The sequence below is a fragment of the Lepidochelys olivacea genome (assembly GCF_965140295.1).
Source record: "Lepidochelys olivacea isolate rLepOli2 genome assembly, chromosome: 14".
NCBI classification, from domain to species: Eukaryota; Metazoa; Chordata; order Testudines; family Cheloniidae; genus Lepidochelys; species Lepidochelys olivacea.
Genome location: NC_140424.1, coordinates 21,721,878 through 21,744,783, shown reverse-complemented (window position 1 = coordinate 21,744,783; position 22,906 = coordinate 21,721,878). Strand labels below are relative to the sequence as shown.

Genomic DNA, 22,906 nt, shown 5'->3' with positions numbered 1-22,906 from the left:
GTAATGACCCCTTTGGGCCTTAAAATGCATGGATGAAATTCCAGCCCCATTGAAGTCAATGGCAAAGCTCTCATTGACTTCAGTGGCACCAGGATTTCATCTTGTGAATTTATTAATCCTGTTATCAGGGTAGGATACAGCCCTCCAAGAGACAGTGTGTGAGATATTAAACTGACACACTACACTCAGTCTTCTCCTGATCTGCCTCTCTTTACTTCCTTCAATACCGTGTCTTTTATTTCACCTTGGAGTGTGTCTGGACGGTGTTAAGCTCATTGGGGCAAGGACCATCTTGTTGTTCTGTGTTTGTACAGCATCTAGCCCAATGGATTCCTGCTCTATGACCAGGTGCTACAGGAATACAAATAAATAATAATAATGGTGAGTCATGGCCTGTGAACATTTACAGGTTCAGAGGATTTGTTCAAATAAGCACTCAGAAGTCCAGATAAGGCTCTGGAAAGTATCTAAACGATTCCACCCTCTTGGGCCTATCAAATGAGGCAGGGAATCTTATGTGAATTGTTTTGCTTGTAAGATTTCTGGTTCTCCTTGGAAACAGTAGGGCGAAATCCTGGGCCTCTTGAAGTTGAGTGGAAGCTTTGCCATGGACTTCAGCAGAGCGAAGATATCACCCAGGAAAATAACTTTACTGCTGCGGGAACCAGATATTTCAGAGGCAACTTGAAAATGAAAAATAATGAAGGGGAGGAAAGATATATAAACTTTTTATAACCTCAACAAAAGTTTGGGGGAAATTTTCAGGCAAAGGTCTGGGTTGCCTCTTATTGCATTCATACATGCTGGTTTGCTCACCCCTAGTGGAGAGTTCCAACATGGTAGAGTTCTTCCCTCTGGGTACATAAAACAGACTTGAGGGAATCCACTGCCCTAGATGCTCAAATAAATTGGTTAGTCTCTAAGGTGCCACAAGTACTCCTTTTCTTTTTGCGAATACAGACTAACACGGCTGTTACTCTGAAACCTGCCCTAGATGAACAAGTAAATATCTGCCCCTACCACCGGTTCAGCCCTGTGGGTGTGATTTGACATGCGGACATGCACTCTAATGGAAGATTCAGTGAGGGGAGATTGCAGGGTGAATGCCTCAAGCATTATCCTGAAATGGAGATCTCCAAAACAAATGTTTGGCTCAAAGTATTAGAAACGTTCCGTAATCCTGGATTTGAACATTCCCTATCTTTGGAGGGGTTCAGAATGTGAGCCCTGATTTTGATCCAGATTGTGCAAAAGGTCCCCTGTCTTTATAATGGATTAAACCAGAACTCCAGTGCTGAGTCTCTAAACTTCGGAGAGCTTGAGACCTGGATCTGGATCTGACTTTTCAGACTTAATGCCTATATTTAGTTGTAATGACAGTTACAACTCATCACATATCCCTTTTTGTTTTTCAATGAAATCTTAGATCCACTGGGAAATGGACATGAGACTAAAACACTTATAGAAGCAATAAAATACCTTGGCAAGTACTTGATCTATACCTTATATGAACATTCCCTGCTACAGCTAAGGAGGATTCTTTGTTGGGGTTTCTTTTCTGTTTATGAAACATAGAGGACTCTGTGTACATAAAAGAAATAATATTTGACCTGATGGACAACAGAGGGTGTGATTCAATCTTTCTTGTGTATTTTCTTTCAGGAAACAATGAGTATGGTGGCAAAACTGATTATGTGTCTTGCAACAATTCCCCTTGGGCCTTCACAAGGACTGGAAGCCATGCTGTGATCACAGGTAGAAATATTCCAGTTGACAAAAGGGTAGCAGCCCGCTTCCTTTTCTTTTGTTCTGATGCGTTTTAAGTATGGCAGTGTAAGACATATGTCAGAAATGTATGCCACATGAGTGCACAACCTGAAGGCACTCTGGGGGTAGGGGATCTGTGTGAGACAGTGGCATGGGGAAACAAATGAAACCACAAAGCAACCACATCATTGCTCAAGACACTAACTGTGCATTTCTGCTGACAATTGGGCTATTCAGAGTCAAATTCTAAGCCTTGCAAACAACCCTTTGCATTGCAGTGAACCTACACTGGGCTGGGGAAAGGAAATCCTTGCTCCTGACATGGAGCCAGGGTTCAGAGCTGCAGATGTGGCTGCTACTGCAGCCATGGGGCCATAGAAACTAGAGTTGTGTGAATAATGGATATTTTTTGTTTTTTTGGCAATTCAACCAAAAAATCATTTCTGTTCAAACCAAAACCAATTTTTTCCAATATCTTCAGTGAATCGAAACATCATTTTAAAATGACATCGTTTTGACTGGGTTGAATTAAATGTTTTCTTCTATCCAAACTGACACATTTTGTTTCAATTTTGAGCATTTTTATTGTTTTTTTTAATTAACAAAAATAAAATTAAAGGAAATTTTGAAATGGAAAGTCATTTCAAATAGAAACATTAAAACACTTTGAAACAAACTCTTCTGATTCTTTTCAGAATTTTGTTTTGCAACCAAAACAATTTGGCGACATCAATACAAATTTGGGAAATGTTTCGGTGTTGCTGAATCTGCATATTTTTACCCAAAATATTGTTTTGGTCATAAAATTATGTCCAGCTCTAATAGGCGCAGATGTTGCATTTGAAGCACCCCATTTACAGGGATTTTGGCCAATGGAAATTCAACCTGAACCTTCAAGTTTTGTTTCACTTGGGTATGAAACCCTGAGATTTGTATTGTAAATTGCCTTGGGGTCCCTTGGAACTTGGCCCAGTTTCATTCCAACACTTGCAGAGCCTGATCTGGGTTTTGGCTTGGAAACTAAACTGAAGCTGGGCAAGTCTAACTTGGCCTTGGGTTTCATTGCAGAGCTCTAGCTGTGGACTATAAATCAAATATGTCATAAGTTTACAGAGGATCTGGAATGTGTCTGCAGATAATAAGGATGCCATTATATAGCCCACACATGTGTGACAAGGTCATCCCAATCCAGAAAGATACTATACATTTAATATTCTCAGTGCACACAGAGGAGTTAGAGATGTTGGAGTCATTAGACTGATCAAAGCATATAGAGATTCCCCGTGCAGTTTATTTACTGCCCTAGAGTTCTCTGTCTCCCTTTTAAATCTTTTAAATGGCCCAACTTGATTATCATACACATTGTAAGGAGAGTGATCACTTTAGATAAGCTATTAGCAGCAGGAGAGTGGGGTGGGAGGAGGTATTTTTTCATGCTTTGTGTGTATATAAAAAGATCTTCTACACTTTCCACAGTATGCATCCGATGAAGTGAGCTGTAGCTCACGAAAGCTTATGCTCAAATAAATTGGTTAGTCTCTAAGGTGCCACAAGTACTCCTTTTCTTTTTGCGAATACAGACTACCACGGCTGTTACTCTGAAACCTTTTAAATCTTCAGTTCTATACTCCAGGAAAGGCCTTGGGCTACTAACTAGCATAAGGTCTAATCCTAAGAGAGACCGAACAGCCTCATCTTCTGCTGAAGGAAGTTATTGGACCTCAGCACTGGCAGAGGGAATAGAAGTCACTATATGCAGGGGGGCAGGACAAGGCCTATGTACTTTATTAGCCATCTTGTGAGGTCTTAAGTGACTCGTAGGCCCTCTGCACAGGATGAATTTCACCCAGAAGGAGTTCAGAACTTTGAAGGTTCAGGTCTTTAGAACCCAATATTACTCTCAATGAAATCAATGGCAAAACTCCCAGGCCCAGATCCTCAAAGGTATTTAGGCACTTAAACTCCATCGATTTCAGTGGGAATTGGGCACCTAAATACCTTTGAAGATCTGGGCCCCAGTGACTTCAGTGAGAACAGGATTATGCTGACAGTTTGGACTTCTTTCCATTTTACTTGATTTCCTGCTGCATTGTTGCAATACCTTTTGCCACTAATATTATTTTAAGCGCTGGCAATTTCCTTGGGAAGTCAGTTTTCATTGACTTAAGGCCATTATTGCACATTCCTCCACTGGCCATCCAAGCCTGTTTCTCCAGGTAGCAGTGAAGTGATGATGGCTGGAAGGTTTGTTCTCTCCTGAACTCTGTTGTGTAGCTGCCCAGCTGCTTCCTGATGACCTAATTCCTCTGTGTTGACTCTTTCAGCAGGAAAGAGGAATAGCAGTTCATAAATTCAAGGTATAAAGACATTCAATCCACTTCACATTCCTGCACTAACACTTTGAATCAGAAGTCTACTTCTCTCATTTTTAACCCCACCACAAAGATTTTTTCTTTTTTTGCAATAGCAGGTTTTGATGTTTTCTGAAACACAAGAGAAAAGCCACACTGTCCACTATTGCTAGCAACTTTCTATACTGTACTAGATCTGACCAACATGGCAAATACAAAAGTTTTTAATGATGCAAGGGACATTGATGTGTTTGTTTTATTCATAATGGGCCAAGTCCTGAACTTCCCACTCATGCTAAACTCCTGAATTGAGCATGGTCTTCAGGATTTGGCTTAATCACGTTACCAGGGGCAAAATGAGGTGCAGTGAACTAATCAGCTAGTCATTTGCCTCTGGAAACTTGTATTCAAATTCTGATTGAGTGAAAAACTGCTTGACGATCTTGCCTGATCCTCTGGTTAACATTGATCTACTTCGCAAAATCCCCACCCTGTATTGAAACACCTGGGGCTAGATTCTACCATGAATTCAGCTGTGCTGCACAAAGTCAGAACAGATCTGGTTTTGGCTTAAGAGAAGTCTATGACAAGTCCAATTATTTCCAATCTAAACAAAAATTATGTGAACTTTTGGACAAGGCAGCAGATGTCTTTCCGGGCGGTATCGAAACCTTAAAACATATGACAGCAAAAATTGTGGTGTAGCTACCTGTGCACAGTACTGCTATTGTAGGGTTCTGGTGGCTTTTGAAACACAAGACAGTGAGGGCCACTACAGGGCTCACAAACTATTTAAAGGCATACCACCCAATTCCTGTACCCGATAGTGGAGAATCAGGCTCATTAACAGCTTCAGTGCCAAATTCTGTGGTCAATTACACCAGTGTACAAGTGAGTGGAGAGTTAGTTTGGAATTACACCAGAGTAATTGAGGGCTGTAATGTGCCCTTCTTTGTGTTTAATAAAGAACAAACCAACATTCATCTGTTCTTGATCTTGGGCTCCTTCTGACACTAATTTATATGGTCTCTTTCCTGCTTGGACTGGCTTTATTTTGGGTCTTGATTTGGAACACTGATCGGAAAGGCTTCATTATTGAAAATGAAAAGTAAAAACCAACATGAGACTCACCATAAGGCATTACACTGAGGCTGATGTTAAATAGGCATGAAATATGGAGGAGTGATTATTGCATTCCTGCCATGATATTAAAATAGATACTTCAATAATGAATTAGATCTTGTACTCAAAATGCCAATATCAATTTGGGGCCATTTGCTTTCTTTTTATTGCTCTGCAGCTGTGCTTTTCTTGCTCCTAGGGCATCTTTTTAGGACAAGAAGAAATTATTCAGCATTACTCTGTCATCTGGCTAGATCGCTGCCAGCATGCTGTGGCTTTTTGATATATTTTTGTGCTAGCTTGCATGCTGTCCAACTATCAGCAGCATGTTCAACCTCTCCCAAGGCAGCAGGTTGGCAGAACATTTGGAAGGATGCTGTTAAAGTAAAGCTCAGTGCACTTTGGAATGTTCATGCCAAACTGCGTACACAGAAGAAGGCCTAAAATTTAATTAGGTTTGGAAGGTTTATATTTTTATTGGTACATGTAGATTTCACCCTCCATGCACCGACAAAAAAAATTTCCAATCAAAATTCACAGATAGGCAAAGTAAGGAAAATGCCACTTGAGAACTTGTTTGAGTTTAATTTAAGGATATTTACATGTGGTATTGACAATTTGTGTTTTAATGGTTATAAAGCTTTAACATTTTGTATTTCAACATTTTGTTGACCTTAAATAATTATTGTCTGACCACCTCCCCCATACTTTTGAGCAACTGTGGAAAACTTAAATAGATTTTTTTTAAAAAAATCTTAAAAATAAACAAAACTAAAAAAAAACCCAGCAAAAATGTGTTAAGTACATCAGAAGCAGGATGCCAGCCAAATAATCCGTTTGGCTACTGGATGATCAAGGTGCTAAAGGAACACTCCAGGTAGACAACGCCCTTGCGGAGAAGCTAAATGGATTTTTTGCATCGGTATTCACTGCAGAGGATGTGAGGAAGATTCTCACACCTGAGCTATTCTTTTTAGGTGACAAATCAGTCCTATATTGAGGTCTCAGTAGAAGAGGTTTTGGAACAAAATTAATAAATTAAACAGTAATAAGTCACCAGGCCAGATGACATTCCCTCAAGAGCTCTGAAGGAACACAAATATGAAATTGCAGAACTACTAACTGTGGTATATAACCTATCGCTTAAATCAGCTTCTGCATCAGACGACTGCAGGATAGCTAATGTAATGCCAATTTTTAAAAAAAGTCTCGAAGCAATCCTTGCAATTACAGGCTGGTAAGCCTAACATCAGTACCAGGCAAATTGTTTGAAGCTATCGTAAAGAACAGAATTATCAGACAGAGAGATGAACATGATATGTCGGGGAAGAGTCAACATGACTTTTGTAAAGGGAAATCATGCCTCACCAATCTATTAGAATTCCTTGAGGGTGCCAACAAGCATGTGGACAAGGGGGATCCAGTTAATATAGAAAGCCTTTGACAATGTCCTTTACCAAAGGCTTTTATGCAAAATAAGCAGTCATGGGATGAGAGGGAAGATCCTGTCATGGATCAGTAACTGCTTCAAAGATAGGAAACAAAGGGCAGGAATAAATTGTCAGTTTTCATAGTGGAGAGAGTTAAATAGTGAGGTCTGCCAAGGATGTGTACTGGGACACATATATTTATAAATGATCTGGAGGAGGGCGTGAACAGTGAGGTGGCAAAGTTTGCAGATGATACAAAATTACTCATGATAATTAAGTCCAAAGCCTACTGCAAAGAGTTAGAAAGGGATCTCACAAAACTGGATGACTGGGCAACAAAATGGCAGATGCAATACAATGTAGATAAATGCAAACTAATAAACATTGGAAAACATAATCCCAACTATACATACAAAATGATGGTGTATAATTCCATGGTACCCCTTGAATACTGCATGCAGTTCCAGTCACCCCTTCTCAAAAAACTTATATCAGAATTGGAAAAGATATAGAGAAGGGCAACAAAAATGATGAGGGGTATGGAACAACTTCTGTTGAAGGAGAGATTAAAAAAACTGGGAGTGTTGATCTTAGGAAAGAGACAGCTAATGGGAGATGTGATAGAGGTCTATACAATCATGAATGGTGTGGAGAAAGTGAATAAGGAAGTGTTAATTACCTTTTCACATAACACAAGAACCAGGGGTCACCTAATGAAATGAATAGGTAGGAAGATTAAAACTAACATAAGGAAGTACTTTTTCACACACTGCAGAGTCAACCTATGGAACGCATTGCCAGTGGATGCTGTGAAGGACAAAAGTATAACTGGGTTCAAAATAGAATTAGCTAAGTTCATAGAGGATAGGTCCATCGATGGCTATTAGCCAAGATACATAATTGGTTAAATAACTGCAAACAAAGAATAACTATTAATGGAATGATGTCAGATTAGAGGAAGGTCTCATGTGGGGTTACACAGGGATCTGTTCTGGGTCCAGTGTTGTTTAACGTCTTTATTAATGACCTGGATGTAGGAATAGAGAGCAGACTGATCAAATCTGCAGATGACACAAAGCCGTGGTGGGAGGGGTGTGTATGTGTGTGTAGGGGATTGCCAACACTTTGGAGGACAGAGCTAAAATTCAAAGGGATCTTGATAAATTGGAGAACTGGGCTATAGGCAATGAAATGAAATTAAACAAAGACAAATGTAAGGTGCCACACTTAGGGAAGAAAAAACAAATATACAAATGCAGAATAGGGGATAACTGGCTTGGCAGCAGTACTGCTGAGAAGGATCTGGGAGTTGTGATGGATCACAACCTCAACATGAGTCAACAATGCTGTGTTGTAGCAAAAAAAGCAAATGTGATTTTAGGTTGCATTAACAGAGGCAGAGGTGATAATATTGCTCTACTCGGCACTGGTTAGGCCTCAGCTGGAGTACTGTGTCCAACTTGGTCACCAATATGTAGGAAGGATGTAGAGAACCTGGAAAGGATCCAGAGATGAGTGAAAAAGATGGCCAAAGAGGTGGAATGCAAGCTATATGAGCAAAGGTTGAAGGAACTGGGTATGTTTAGTTTGGAAAAGAGGAAATTAAGGGAGGACATGATAGCAGTCTTTTAATACTTGAAAGGCTGCCATAAAAAGGTAGAGAAAAATTTTTCTCTCTTGCCACAGAGGGCAGGACAAGAGGCAATGGGTTCAAATTACAGAATAGCAGATGGGGTGGCTTAAATTTTAGGAAAAACTTCCTAACTGTAAGAAGAGTAGAACAACAGAACAGACTGCCAAGGGAGGTTGTGGAAGCTCCTTCCCTGGAGGTTTTCAAAAGGAGGCTGCATAGCCGTCTGTCTTGTATGGTTTAGACACAACAAATCCTGCATCTTGGCAGGGGGTTAGACTAGATGACCCTTGTGGTCCCTTATAACCCGATGGTTCTATGATCAGGGACACAACCCAATACTATGGGTGTCTCTGAACCAGGGCTGTCCCTAGGGAGGTGCGGGGCCCAGGATATAGGCGCCGGGTTTCTATCTGCCATGGGGTGCTCCCCCCAGCTCCGCCCCCACTCCACCCCTTCCCCAGTGTTCCCCGCCTTTTACCGCCCTGCCTCTTCCGCACCCAGTTCTGCCCCGTACCCTAACCGTGCTGCGCCCTCACTCCTCTCCCCTCCCCCCCAGCGCCTCCAGAGGTAGTGAAACAGCTGATGGGTCATAGGCGCTGGGAGGGAGAGGGAGGCACTGATCGGTGGGGCCTGCTGGCGGGCAGGAGGTGCTGGGGGAAGGGGGAGGTTGGTACGGGGGCTCCTTCTTGCCTGCCCCGCCCGCCTCCTCCTCATACCCCGCAGGGCCCAGGGCAGTTGCCCCAATTTGCTGTACCCTAGGGATGGCTCTGCTCTGAATCTCTGATTGCTGGAAGCTGGGACTGAACAACAGGGGATGGACCACGCAATAAATTGCCCTGTTCTGTTCATTCCCTCTGAAGCATCTGGCACTGCCCACTGTTGGAAGACAGGATCCTGGGCAAGATGGACCATTGGTCTGACCCAGTATGGCCATTCTTATGTTCTTAAGATTGATATTATCTGTCACAATTATAAAAATAATAAAAATTTAATTCTGCCAAGCCTAAATACAATGCAGGGGATGCAAACCTGGGCTGTGCAGCTTTTAACCCAAGCACTATATATTCTACCCATTTTTTATTTTTGGAGAGAACTTTGTGTTGGCAAACCAAATCCTGTATTTATCTACAAGAAAGGTACAAGAGAGATAACAGCAACACAAGCTTCTCCCTCCAGCACAATACTACCAGTGTAGCTGAGTGCTTACCTGAAAGGATCCTATCTAGGACTGTGCAGAATTCACTCAAAACAACATATTCAGCTCTTGGCCTCTCTGGTGTGCTTGTTAAGAAGGAGATGTAGCCTAATGGATACAGTAGGAGGCTGGGACTCGAGAGACCTGGGGTCTAGTCTTGCTTTGCCACTAGTTTGCTGGGTAAGACATAGAGTTTAAGGCTAGAAGGGACCATCTGATCTGACCCTGCCTGCAACCCCTGCCGGGATAACTATTTGGAGAATCTGTCTATGTACACTTTATGAATTCTGTGTGAGATTATGAACCTGTATGTGTCTTTATCAAGCTGCAAACTCCATTTTGCACGTTGGGTTTGTTTGCCTTCTCTGTTGTCTTTTTACCTCCAGGTTGCACTAAAATTCCAAGGGGTAGGGCTAACAATGGAGGATAATTGAAAACTTATGCTCAAATAAATTGGTTAGTCTCTAAGGTGCCACAAGTACTCCTTTTCTTTTTGCGAATACAGACTAACATGGCTGCTACTCTGAAACCATACATCTTGATGGTCCTCTATTCAAAAAGAAACGCTTTGAGAAAGGCTAACTCCTGTCGAGGAGAACTAGTTGGTCAGGGGAGAGGTTGCCTGGCAACAAAATCACCAGCTAGGGGTCAGTGATCACCTGAGGTGGCTGATCAGGAGGTCACATGACAGAAGGAGCCTGCCAGGTTATAAAAGGGCAGGAACTGCGGTGCTAGGGATCTTTGGCTATTTTCACCAGCTTGAGCTGCCGCAGGAACTTGGTTCTAGTGCCACACAGCTGGACTCCCAAGAGAAGGGTGAGGGGCACTGTGTTTAGGGCGTGTGGTGTTTGCTAACTGGCTCTCCTGTGGTTTATCTCTGAAGTAAAGTGCAATGGTGTTTTAGAAGCCTGTGCAAAGTCTGCTTCTGAGTGTCTGTTGGCATTTACTGCTGTGTACCCTGAAGAGGTAATCTGTACACCAGAAGGCTCACATCTTTGACTCTGGGGAGCAAGCAAGACCTCCTGAGGAGGCTTGGAGGAAACAGCACCAGTTTCTGGGCCTATGCAATTGGATTGGGGCTGCCAAGAGAGGTGTCCGAGCTAAAGTCTGCACTGGGAATGCCTGCCTAGAGGCCCAAAATAGGGTTGCCAATTTTCTAATTGCACAAAACCGAGTGCCCTAGCCCTGCCCCATCCCAGAGGCCATGCACCCTGTCTGGCCCCTTCCCAGAGGCCCTGCCCCCCTGGCTCACTACATTCCTCCTCCCCGGTAGCTCACTCTTCTCCCCCCCACCTGCCCCAACTTTCACTGGGCTGGGGCAGGGGGTTGGGGTGTGAGGCGGGTGAGGGCTCTAATTGGGTGTGTGGGCTCCAGGGTGGGGCTGGGAATGTGTGGTTTGGTGTGCAGGAGGGAGCTCCAGGGTGGGGCAGAGGGATTCAGGATGTGGGAGGGGGCTCTGGGCAGGGGGTTGGGGATATGGGAGGGGGTGAGAGCTCCAGCTGGGGGTGGGGGCTGTGGGATGGGGCTGGGGATGAGGGGTTTGGGTTGCAGGAGGGGGCTCTGGGTTTGGGGGGGCTCAGGACTCTAGGCAGAGGGTTGGCTCAGGGTTGGGTTGCAAGTTTACCTCGGGCAGCTCCTAGTCAGTGGTGCAGCGGTGCTAAGGCAGGCTTCCTGTCCAGGCTTCCTGCCTGACTCTGTGCTGCGCCCCGGAAGTGGCAAGCAGGTCCAGCTCCTAGGTGGGGGCGTAGCAGGTGGGTCTGCGTGCTGCTTTCTCCCCCAGGTTCCCGGCCAATGGGAGTGTGGAACCAGTGCTCGGGGCGGGGGGCAGCCCGTGGAGCCCCATGGATCTACTGGTAGGAGCTGGACCTGCTGGCCATTTCCGGGTCAGAGCTAGGACATGTAGGGACTAGCTTGCCTTTGCAGCACCACTGACCAGACTTTTAATGGCCCAGTCAGGGATACTAACTGGAGCTGCCAGGGTGCCTTTTAGAGTGGGTGTTCCAGTCGAAGACTGGACACCTGGTCATCCTAGACCAAAACCAGGGATATGTAGGGTGGCCATGTGTCCTTCTTTTGGCGTATTTGTCCTCTGTCCTTCTTGTATATTGAGGAGGACACTTAGGTGTCCTCCTTTCGACACTTTTGGTTTTGTAATTTAGAAAATGATTAATAAAACTTAAAAAATAAAAACATTCACAACCCTTCCCCCAAGCTCCCTCTCTCACTGGGGTTAGGGCCCTGGGTTCTCTGAGTAGCATCTGGTACCGTGCCTTCGCTCTGCTCCAGTGAGGGAACAGGCCTTTTTTCCAGGTCAGGGGTGTCTGACTAGGCCCTCTCTCTCCCCAGCTCAGGGTCACACTGGCTCTAGGCTTCTTTTTCATTTCCCCCTCCCCTCCTGCTCTGGGTGGAGCAGTCCTAGTCAGACATTAGCTCCATCGCCCATCCAGGAGCCTCGCTCATTGGCCCCAGGATGCAATGGCTTCTAGTGCTGGATATCCATGCCCTTTTCTTCAACCACCTGGTTCTGTGTGTGTTGAGTTCTGGTGGCCACCATACTTGAGCTCCCTGAAATTGTTGCCCAGTGCCAATGGGCACCTCCCTGAGAGGGCTGAAGGAACTGGGAACTCCAAGGTTGTTACAAAAAAACCCCAAACTTGGGTGACCACTGCCAGTTTCATACCGTGTTGGTGGTGCCTAATCTCTGTGCAGCCCCTGAAAAATTAAAGGCACATGGGATTCAGTGTTTGGCTCCCCTGGTGAGTATACAGCAGGGAGGAATTTGACCAGATCTGAGACACCTTGGGCAAGTCACTTAGCTGCCCTGTGCCTCAGTTTCCCCATCTGTAAAATGGGGATAATGATACTACCGTCCAGCATAAAGCTTTGAGACCTACTGCTAAATAGTGCTATATATGAACTAAGTATTATTACTAGCTTCAGTCGTGGAATGATGGGATTTCTGTAGGTAGCTGCCTTGCCACTGAGTACAGCTGGTTGGAAAACAGGAGCTTTCTTCCACTGAATGTTTTGAGGAAAAAAAAATTTTTGGTCAAAAACACTTGTGGAAAATGTTAAATTTGTCTGGCAAAATATCAAAAACCAAAATATCATGACCAAAACTGTCTCCTGGTGATGGGAAAGGGTGCATCATGGGAGCCACTAGCTGTGGTCCATCATAGGAGAAGTAGTCTGGCCAGAAAGTCTGGCCTATGGAGGAGAATAGAAGTGTGAAGCCCCAAACCACAACTCCCCATAGGCACCGCAGCGCTATTCTGAATCAAAATATTCCAGTTTTCATGTGTTCGGTTTTCCAGAGAAATACATTTTCCACTGAAAGATTTTTCTTGCCAAAACCCCAATTTTCTCTCAAAAAGCAATTGTCATGGAAAATTTTTGACCAGCCTATTGGTTGCTCAAGGCCTGGGTTGCTCGCTTACCTTAAGGCCCCTTTACGCCATTCTGGCAGTGTAAAGGGGGTCTTAAAGTGGGTGTGACTATAATATACTCCAACTATAAAGCCCCCTTTACACTGCCAGAATGGAGCAAAGAGGCCTTAGTATAAATGACAGTCAGGCCCTCTCTTCAGAATAATCCACTGAGCTGCTGTCACATTGAAAAGACCCTTCCTTGCCGAAATATTAAAAATGATTCTCCTTATAAATTCAGGGTAAGTCAGACGTCATCAGTCAGATTTTAATGTGTGTGCTACCTGGAGCTACAAAAGAAATACCTCCTGCTAGCCACAGTTTGAGGGAGGAGAGAAAAGTAAAAATCTCCATTGCCATAAACATCATCTCCTGTTGTACTTTAACACTCTTAGAACACTTACACATGTACCTTCAACACATTCAGGTGTATGGAGCAAATCAATTCAAGTACCTACCTGTGATGAAACTGGTCATTACTCCAGGCTAACTCTGAATGTGTAGAAGCTACTATGGTAAAATAGGGATCAAATCAATTACATTTAAACCTGCCCAAATAAAATGTAATATATGATTTTAATAGCTCCCCACAATGCTAAAATAATGCATGTTCTCCTTTTAAAGCCATTACCTAGGTAATGGGAACAGCAATAATGAGCAAAGATCATAGATGAAGTAAAGATATAAAAGTTGCATCTATTACACCAGTAACAGCTGCCATGGCTTTTTCTTCTACATTTCTTGCCTTTAAATTTCCCCAGCAGTGAAGGAGAGTCTTTCTGGCCTCCAAGTTGCCCTGGTATATTTCTGCTCTTAAAAAAACGTTTCTTCTCCCCCAGTCTGTGGAAAATAAATGTCTCATTCTAAGATGTGCTGAACAGATCTGGGGAAATACTCTATAAAAATAATAAATAAATCTGGGACTATTGCCTTGGATTTTTAAACAAATCACTTTGAATGAGTTCATGCCCCTGTTAGATTCCCTTAGGGTTTGAGCCAAAGACCATTGAAACTGATGGGAGTTATTCCACTGACTTCCATGATCTTGGGATAAGATCCATAATAGTTGAAATCCACCCCTGTGCAGAAGCCTATGCATCGCTTAAGCTCTCAAAATGGAGCTTATGTGGTACATGGGGGCCTTGAACAGGTCCCCCAAGCAGGGATGCATTTCACCTAGTATGGGTGTTCCAGACTAGATCCTGCCACTGTATCCACCTATGCACACCCCTGCAGTTTCTTCCAGAGTGACCCTGTAGTTAATTCCTTGTAAATATTCTAACTGGGTCCTTACATTGCTCCCAAACTCTGAGTACCTTCCAGTGATGCATTAACCAATGTGACTAGAAAAGAATGATACCAGTCCAAGCTCCTATTTCACATGGATAAGAACATGTAAGAAGTAACTCAGACATCCAGATGCAGCCAGATACTGATCTACTTACTCACTTTGGGCCAGCCTGTGAATCCCTTATTCCTGTTGGCTAGTGGGTTATGCCCAAAAGTAGAATAGTCCCATTGAAGGGGTTTAGTCACAGAGTGACTGCTCAACAGTGGGAGGAAGGAGTTCACAGTGTGGGCCTTTGTGTAGTACCTGTCACAGTGAGTTTCCTCACATAGATCTATTAGCACTATTTGTGGAGTAAGGTACTACTCAGAGCTAGTAATGTATCAGAACTGGGTCCATAGCCATCAGTCCCAATAGAACTCTTTGAAATCCTCAGATGAAAAGGATTTAGCCCCAGATCCTCAAAGGTGTTTAGGCACTGAACTCCCACAGGAGGATCTGGGGCTAAGGGCAGAGTATGGGCCAAATCCTTGGCTGGTGAAATCAGCATAGCTCCATTGACTTCTCTGGAGCTATGCCAGTTTACACCTGCTGAGGATCTGGCCATGTTATTTTTAAACAACAAAATGTGTAGAAGCAGCAGGAAGACACACCCAGCAGCAACACCTGTGGCAAGTGGCCGGTATGTTCCAAAAGTTATTGAAAAGCTTGCTTAAAGGATGTGCTGCCTGCCAGATTTAATTTATTTTTAAAAGCCCAATCGAAATTTGATTTGCAAGTGCAATCCTCCCATCTGCTTTTGGGCTTTATCTCTGGAGTTCAGGAACAAAACATATGTCTTGTGGTTAATAAGAATTTGTTTAAATGGGTCATATGACCAGGTGATTAATAATCCCTAGACTCTGATTGTACTCATTATAATGATAACATATGGACCTGCCATCCAACCCCAATGCATCGCTATGAAAAGAGCTCATAAAAGGGAGATGAAAATTCCTGTGGTTTAGATTAAAGCAAATGGGTTGAGAAACTAGCCACAAGCGAGCTAAAATTTACTGCACAGTGAAATGAGCTTTTTGCAACTCTATTTATCTCTGTGGGTTTGTGTCTATGGCCAAAATCTTCAAAAATGGGTGCTCAGATCAAGGTGCCCAGTTCCTTATTTAGGCCCTTAGCTAAGTGGCCTGACTTTCGAGGTCTGGGAAGAAGGATGATCTTTTAGTTAAAGCAGTGGGCTAGGAGGCTGAAAGCCCAGTTTCAATTCCATACTCTGTGATCAGACTCCCTGAGTGACAATGGGGAAGTCACATAGGTGAAGGATTTCAAAAATAGGAGCCAAAAGTTAGGCCCCTCCTTAAGGCTCAAAAGAGCTGAGCAACTCCAACAGCTCCCATCGACCTGTTATCAGATGGTAGCAACGTTTTAGCATTGTTGAGCTGGGCTTGATGAGGAGCTATACTGGGATAATTGAGAGCTCATCACCCTTTATACTCAGTGAATCTGATTCTGATCTCATCACACCGCCATAAATCTGGACTAATTCCACTGAATGCTATGGAATTTCTCTAGACTTATATCAAGTGTAATTGAGACAAGAATCTGACCAAGTTAGTTTACCTACTTGAAAGTCTCTGCCTCCTTTGAGTTTCCTCACAGTTCTCCCACTGCAAATCCTCATTAAATCCTTTGATTTCAGTAAAACTGCTCCAGATTTCTGCCAGGGTGACTGATAGCAAAACCCTACCCCTACAATTTACAATGAATTTCTCAATGGCATTTTGTTTAATGCCGAATTCTAATTCAAAGTGGTTTACAGTATTTGCTTTCCTGATTCACTGGCTGTGTATTAAAAAATGTTGTGAACTTTATTGCTTGGCAGATATGCAAAGTAGTTACTTAAGAGGAAATTCAACCTTTTAAAGAGACCTGTGATTATGTTATCATCATTTCCACTGCTTTATGTCTTCTCATTTCCCCAGTTCATAATGGGAGCTTAAAGAGACAGCAATTTATTTGGTTTATTTTTAAGAACTAAGTTTGTTTCATGGCAGGAAATAATGAAACATTATTGCTTCATGTATCCCCAGGGGAGATGGTGGAGTTGATCAGGTGTATGGTCCCAAGAGTCATAAAGGAACACAAACCGGAACAGGTAACTGGTGTCATTTCAGCTTTGATCTGCTTTTCCAATGTTAACATCATGCTAATATTTGGAGTGAGAGGTCAGTGAAAGGTTACAGCCTCAGACATGGCAAAGTTGCTTGAAAAGGAAATCCTGTCTGTCTGTCTGTGCATGTCTATGTAGGGGCATATGAAATATTGATGATAAAAAGCAAAAACTACATTTCCCCCTCATCTTGTAAAGACTCCTCAACTGGGTCAATTTTTGCAAAAGGTTAACTGGGTAGGTAATATTTTTACAGAGAACTTGGTGCTTCTCTGGGGCAAAAATGGGACACTTTTCAAGTGCAAAGGGCCCATTTTAGAGCAAAAAGGGGCTTCCAGTTGAGAAGGTGAAAAAGTTGCGTTTTTACATGTTTTTGCTGTGGGGGAAAAAGTACATTTTCTTGGGGTGAAATTGCAAAATGGAAAACAATGGCAATTTCCCCCAAAGGTGGCTGGAGCAGGGGGCGGGGGAGGGGAAGAAATGGTGAACTTCTCAAAGCACTCCTTGTATCCTGCATGCATCTGTGCAAAGCCTGGGAAAGCTCAGTAGCTGGTGTTAACATAAAGTGCTAAACTCTCCAGATAGAGTGGTTTCTGTTTATCAGAAACCTTATTACTTTTCCTTGTAGAAAACTAAACATAAGCTCAATTAAGACTGACTTACCTTGAGAGTGTCCAAATATTTATTGCTAGGATGCCTGTGAGGTTTATTACTTTTGCTTTCAACCCTTCTTAAGCACTCTCAGCCTCCCTTATCTGCACACCCTACAATATCTTTCATTCCAAACTGAAGATTCAGACTTAAATTAGTTTCCCCTCCTTTATGGAGCAGTGGTGATCTTTCTCAACCCCGGTGGCAGGGAGATATTTGGGCTGTAGGGTAGGCTGCAACTACTTGGCTGAAGTAGCCTACACCGTGGGGCTCCCTCTGAGCCTTCCTTCCCTCTATCTCCATCCTAGTGCACTGTCTGCTAATGTGAGCAGGCCCCCAGGAGTTCTCTTGCTGCCCACTTTTGGCTGTTAGTGTCCTAAATTCCCTCCCTTCCCCAAGAGGTATCTTATTCATTAACTTAGAGGGTAATTTTATCTTGAGGGAGATGCCTTGAAAAATAAGGGCTGAGTGCAAAGACACTGACTTCAGATGTGGGTAAAGCGTGTCTGAAAATGAGGCGGCAGTTTTCTGATTGGACGGGATGTTTATACCGTTTGCCTACAGTGCAATCCAATAGTCTTAAAAATGGAAACAGAGAAAGAGCACACAGTAGATTTTTCCACTGGCTTCGTCATTATCATCACAAGGGGCAGACAGATGGGGATGGTTTGATCAGCCGAGGAAATGCTGTGCCAAGTTGGATTCCTTCATCTGCTCTGAAATATTACATGGCATATGGCAACTGGTATTTTCTGATGTATTCCTAAGATGGCATTGCGATGACAGCATCTCTGTGGTGAGAGATATAAAATAAAACAGGCTGTGTGGCCGAATTCCAGAAAGTAATTTGAATGAAAGGTTGGGCTGACCTCATTGCCAATCAGAAGCATGTCACTGAGATGGTTTATTAATGGGGTGAAGGATTGTGAGGCAGTTACTTATTTAAATTACATGGCCCATATGGTTATTTTTCACTATGCAAAGAGCTCTCTGCTAAACAGAGTGGTGGCTCCATTCCTGAGCAATGTGCAAAAGTAGCTATTTTTGTTGGGGAAATATTCCTACATTAAAATTAGGGTAGTAATGAGAGCTGGGCAAATTTTTTCAGTGGGAATTATTTTTCAGCAAATATGTAGATTCAGTTTGACAGAAGCATTTTTTAAAATATGTCGATTTCTGTGAATTATTTGTTTCAGAGTAACAGCCGTGTTAGTCTGTATTCGCAAAAAGAAAAGGAGTACTTGTGGCACCTTAGAGACTAACCAATTTATATGAGCATGAGCTTTCGTGAGCTACAGCTCACTTCATCGGATGCATACTGTGGAAACTGCAGAAGACATTATATACACAGAGACCATGAAACAATACCTCCTCCCACCCCACTCTCCTGCTGGTAATAGCTTATCTAAAGTGATCACTCTCCTTACAATGTGTATGATAATCAAGTTGGGCCATTTCCAGCATAAATCCAGGTTTTCTCACCCTCCGCCCCCCCCCCCCCCAACTCACTCTCCTGCTGGTAATAGCCCATCCAAAGTGACCACTCTCTTTACAATGTGTATGATAATCAAGGTGGGCCATTTCCAGGACAAATCCAGGTTTTCTCACTTCCCCACCCCCATACACACACAAACTCCCTCTCCTGCTGGTAATAGCTCATCCAAACTGTCCACTCTGCTTACAATGTGTATGATAATCAAGGTGGGCCATTTCCAGCATAAATCCAAGTTTAACCAGAACGTCTGGGGGCGGGGAGGTAGCAAAAAACAAGGGGAAATAGTCTACCTTGCATAATGACTTAGCCACTCCCAGTCTCTATTTAAGCCTAAATTCATAGTATCCAATTTGCAAATGAATTCCAATTCAGCAGTTTCTCGCTGGAGTCTGGATTTGAAGTTTTTTTGTTGTAAGATAGCGACCTTCATGTCTGTAATTGCGTGACCAGAGAGATTGAAGTGTTCTCCGACTGGTTTATGAATGTTATAATTCTTGACATCTGATTTGTGTCCATTTATTCTTTTACGTAGAGACTGTCCAGTTTGACCAATGTGCATGGCAGAGGGGCATTGCTGGCACGTGATGGCATATATCACATTGGTGGATGTGCAGGTGAACGAGCCTCTGATAGTGTGGCTGATGTTATTAGGCCCTTTGATGGTGTCCCCTGAATAGATATGTGGGCACAGTTGGCAACGGGCTTTGTTGCAAGGATAGGTTCCTGGGTTAGTGGTTCTGTTGTGTGGTATGTGGTTGTTGGTGAGTATTTGCTTCAGGTTGGGGGCTGTCTGTAGGCAAGGACTGGCCTGTCTCCCAAGATTTGTGAGAGCGTTGGGTCATCCTTCAGGATAGGTTGTAGATCCTTAAGGATAGGTTGTAGATCCTTAATAAGGCGTTGGAGGGGTTTTAGTTGGGGGCTGAAGGTGACGGCTAGTGGCGTTCTGTTATTTTCTTTGTTAGGCCTGTCCTGTAGTAGGTGACTTCTGGGAACTCTTCTGGCTCTATCAATCTGTTTCTTCACTTCCGCAGGTGGGTATTGTAGTTGTAAGAATGCTTGATAGAGATCTTGTAGGTGTTTGTCTCTGTCTGAGGGGTTGGAGCAAATGCGGTTGTATCGCAGAGCTTGGCTCTTTGTAGACGATGGATCGTGTGGAGTGGTCAGGGTGAAAGCTGGAGGCATGTAGGTAGGAATAGCGGTCAGTAGGTTTCCGGTATAGGGTGGTGGTTATGTGACCATTGTTTATTAGCACTGTAGTGTCCAGGAAGTGGATCTCTTGTGTGGACTGGACCAGGCTGAGGTTGATGGTGGGATGGAAATTGTTGAAATCATGGTGGAATTCCTCAAGGGCTTCTTTTTCATGGGTCCAGATGATGAAGATGTCATCAATATAGCGCAAGTAGAGTAGGGGCGTTAGGGGACGAGAGCTGAGGAAGCGTTGTTCTAAATCAGCCATAAAAATGTTGGCATACTGTGGGGCCATGTGGGTACCCAAAGCAGTGCTGCTGATCTGAAGGTATACATTGTCCCCAAATGTAAAATAGTTATGGGTAAGGACAAAGTCACAAAGTTCAGCCACCAGGTTAGCCATGACATTATCGGAGATAGTGTTCTTGACGGCTTGTAGTCCATCTTTGTGTCCTCTAGATGTAGAGGGCTTTGTGTAGAGAGCCCTCTACACCAACATTCCACACAAAGAAGTCACCTACTACAGGACAGGCCTAACAAAGAAAATAACAGAACGCCACTAGCCGTCACCTTCAGCCCCAACTAGAACCCCTCCAACGCATTATTAAGGATCTACAACCTATCCTGAAGGATGACCCAACACTCTCACAAATCTTGGGAGACAGGCCAGTCCTTGCCTACAGACAGCCCCCCAACCTGAAGCAAATACTCACCAACAACCACATACCACACAACAGAACCACTAACCCAGGAACCTATCCTTGCAACAAAGCCCGTTGCCAACTGTGCCCACATATCTATTCAGGGGACACCATCACAGGGCCTAATAACATCAGCCACACTATCAGAGGCTCGTTCACCTGCACATCCACCAATATGATATATGCCATCACGTGCCAGCAATGCCTCTCTGCCATGTACATTGGTCAAACTGGACAGTCTCTACGTAAAAGAATAAATGGACACAAATCAGATGTCAAGAATTATAACATTCATAAACCAGTCGGAGAACACTTCAATCTCTCTGGTCACGCAATTACAGACATGAAGGTCGCTATCTTACAACAAAAAAACTTCAAATCCAGACTCCAGCGAGAAACTGCTGAATTGGAATTCATTTGCAAATTGGATACTATGAATTTAGGCTTAAATAGAGACTGGGAGTGGCTAAGTCATTATGCAAGGTAGACTATTTCCCCTTGTTTTTTCCTACCCCCACCCCAGACGTTCTGATTAAACTTGGATTTATGCTGGAAATGGCCCACCTTGATTATCATACACATTGTAAGCAGAGTGGTCAGTTTGGATGAGCTATTACCAGCAGGAGAGTGAGTTTGTGTGTGTGGTTTTTGGAAAGGGGGGGGTGAGAAAACCTGGATTTGTGCTGGAAATGGCCCACCTTGATTATCATACACATTGTAAGGAGAGTGATCACTTTAGATAACTATTACCAGCAGGAGAGTGGGGTGGGAGGAGGTATTGTTTCATGGTCTCTGTGTATATAATGTCTTCTGCAGTTTCCACAGTATGCATCCGATGAAGTGAGCTGTAGCTCACGAAAGCTTATGCTCAAATAAATTGGTTAGTCTCTAAGGTGCCACAAGTACTCCTGTTCTTTTTGTGAATTATTTGGGTCAACAAAAAACCTACACAAATTCTGAAAGTCCCTACATTTCATTTCAACAGACTTTAAATTAATCAACTGTTTGATTTTAAATGAATTTTCATTTTGAGATTATCTTTAGTTTTATTTTTAAAAATTCCAAGGAAAAAAGGTCAATGAAAATGAAACATTTAGTTTTGGGTGGAACAAAACATTTTGTTTGACCTGAAAAAATTTTTTTTTTAAACTTTTCTGTCATTTTGGCTGAAAATTCTCAACCAGCTCTGCTGGTAGGTCTTGCTGAACAAGGCTCTGGGCATTTGGAGACGTTGGCTGCTGTAGTCAAAAATTGTCTGGGGCATTTGGGCCATGTGGCAAGCTGGATTGGGTGCACAGCTTGTTTGTGTTCACAGCTGTGCAAAAGCATGATTGTATCACTGTTCCTAGAGCGGGTCAGGAAATAATTTCCACTCTCCCCTCTTCCCGCCCCCCAAAAAAAGTTTTGACAAAATTGAAAAGTTTTTCATTAAACTCTTTATCAAAAAATCCCAACTTGATTTCTTTCCCCAGGTTTTGATAGCTGAACGTTTTGGATGAGAATGGAGTTTTGTTTGGGAAAATGTGTATTGTATTTTGAAAGCTAGTTTTGTCAAAATTAAAGTTTTGATGACAAACTTTTGACCAGCTGTACTGTTACCCTGTTCTCAGTCTCCATGCAGCCATACACGCACACAGTTTTTCATCCACTTCTTGGGTCTTGTGTTATAACACAAGTTTATAATCTTTTGAGGTCGACCTGTCCTTTTTATTATAATACAAATACATCATCATCATGGCAATAATGAAGTAGAACTGCCAGCTCCCATTGATTCCCATAGTGACTCAGTGGGGACTGCTCTCCCAACCACATAGTCAGTGTGCAGGGAAGTAATGGGCTCCCCCCGCTTGTACCTGCTTACCCCCTTGCCTGTGTGGGAAGGGACCCAGGATTTTGTTTTCTTTCCTCCTTTTCCTCCAAGCAGACACACAGCTCTTTTCTATAGCAGGAAATCAATGTGGGACATGTCAACAGTGCTGTATTGACTGTCCTGGACACTGAACACCTTCATTTACCCACAGAACAGACCACACCCATACAAGCAATTCCCTGCCAAAGTGCCCCAGTTCTGCCCTGGGGTGAGCAGATAACTCAGTCTCCATGATCCGTACAATCCTTGCTGTCGAGACTTCCAGTGACAGAGCCAATTTGTCCCAACTGTGATGGTGGTTTTTATGATGTGGGTGTCTGTCCACTAGGAAGGAGACGGTGTCCCACCAGTTCATTTCAGTGCAATCCATTGATGTACCACAGCTCTATGCAGTACATAAAGACCTGAGCGGTAGGCAGAAAGATCCCATCCAGGGCATTAAATAGCCTTCAGGTGGATGGATATTCAGTGCCAGACCGACCTGCCCTGGATTGGAGCCAGTGACCAAGGAGTGAAAGGCTTTACTGATCCATGCAGTCCCCCATCTCCATCTTAGGTATTTTTATGTCCCTCCCACACCCCTTATATGTAGGAATGGAACCTTTCACTTTTTTTAACGTTTA

At 43.4% G+C, this 22,906-nt stretch overlaps 1 protein-coding gene across 1 annotated transcript in view; it reads left to right on the top strand.

Moving 5' to 3' along the window:
• Nucleotides 1–21,929, top strand: part of LOC311531119 (uncharacterized protein) — a 94,464-nt gene extending 72,535 nt beyond the window's left edge. Inside the window, exons 3-5 of the mRNA XM_084648235.1 lie at nt 1,663–1,755; nt 16,299–16,363; nt 21,886–21,929. Of these exons, the coding sequence (XP_084504361.1) occupies nt 1,663–1,755; nt 16,299–16,363; nt 21,886–21,912 (185 nt within the window). The 3' untranslated portion in view covers nt 21,913–21,929. The remainder of the gene's footprint in view (nt 1–1,662; nt 1,756–16,298; nt 16,364–21,885) is intronic.
• The last annotated feature ends 977 nt before the right edge of the window (nt 21,930–22,906 follow it).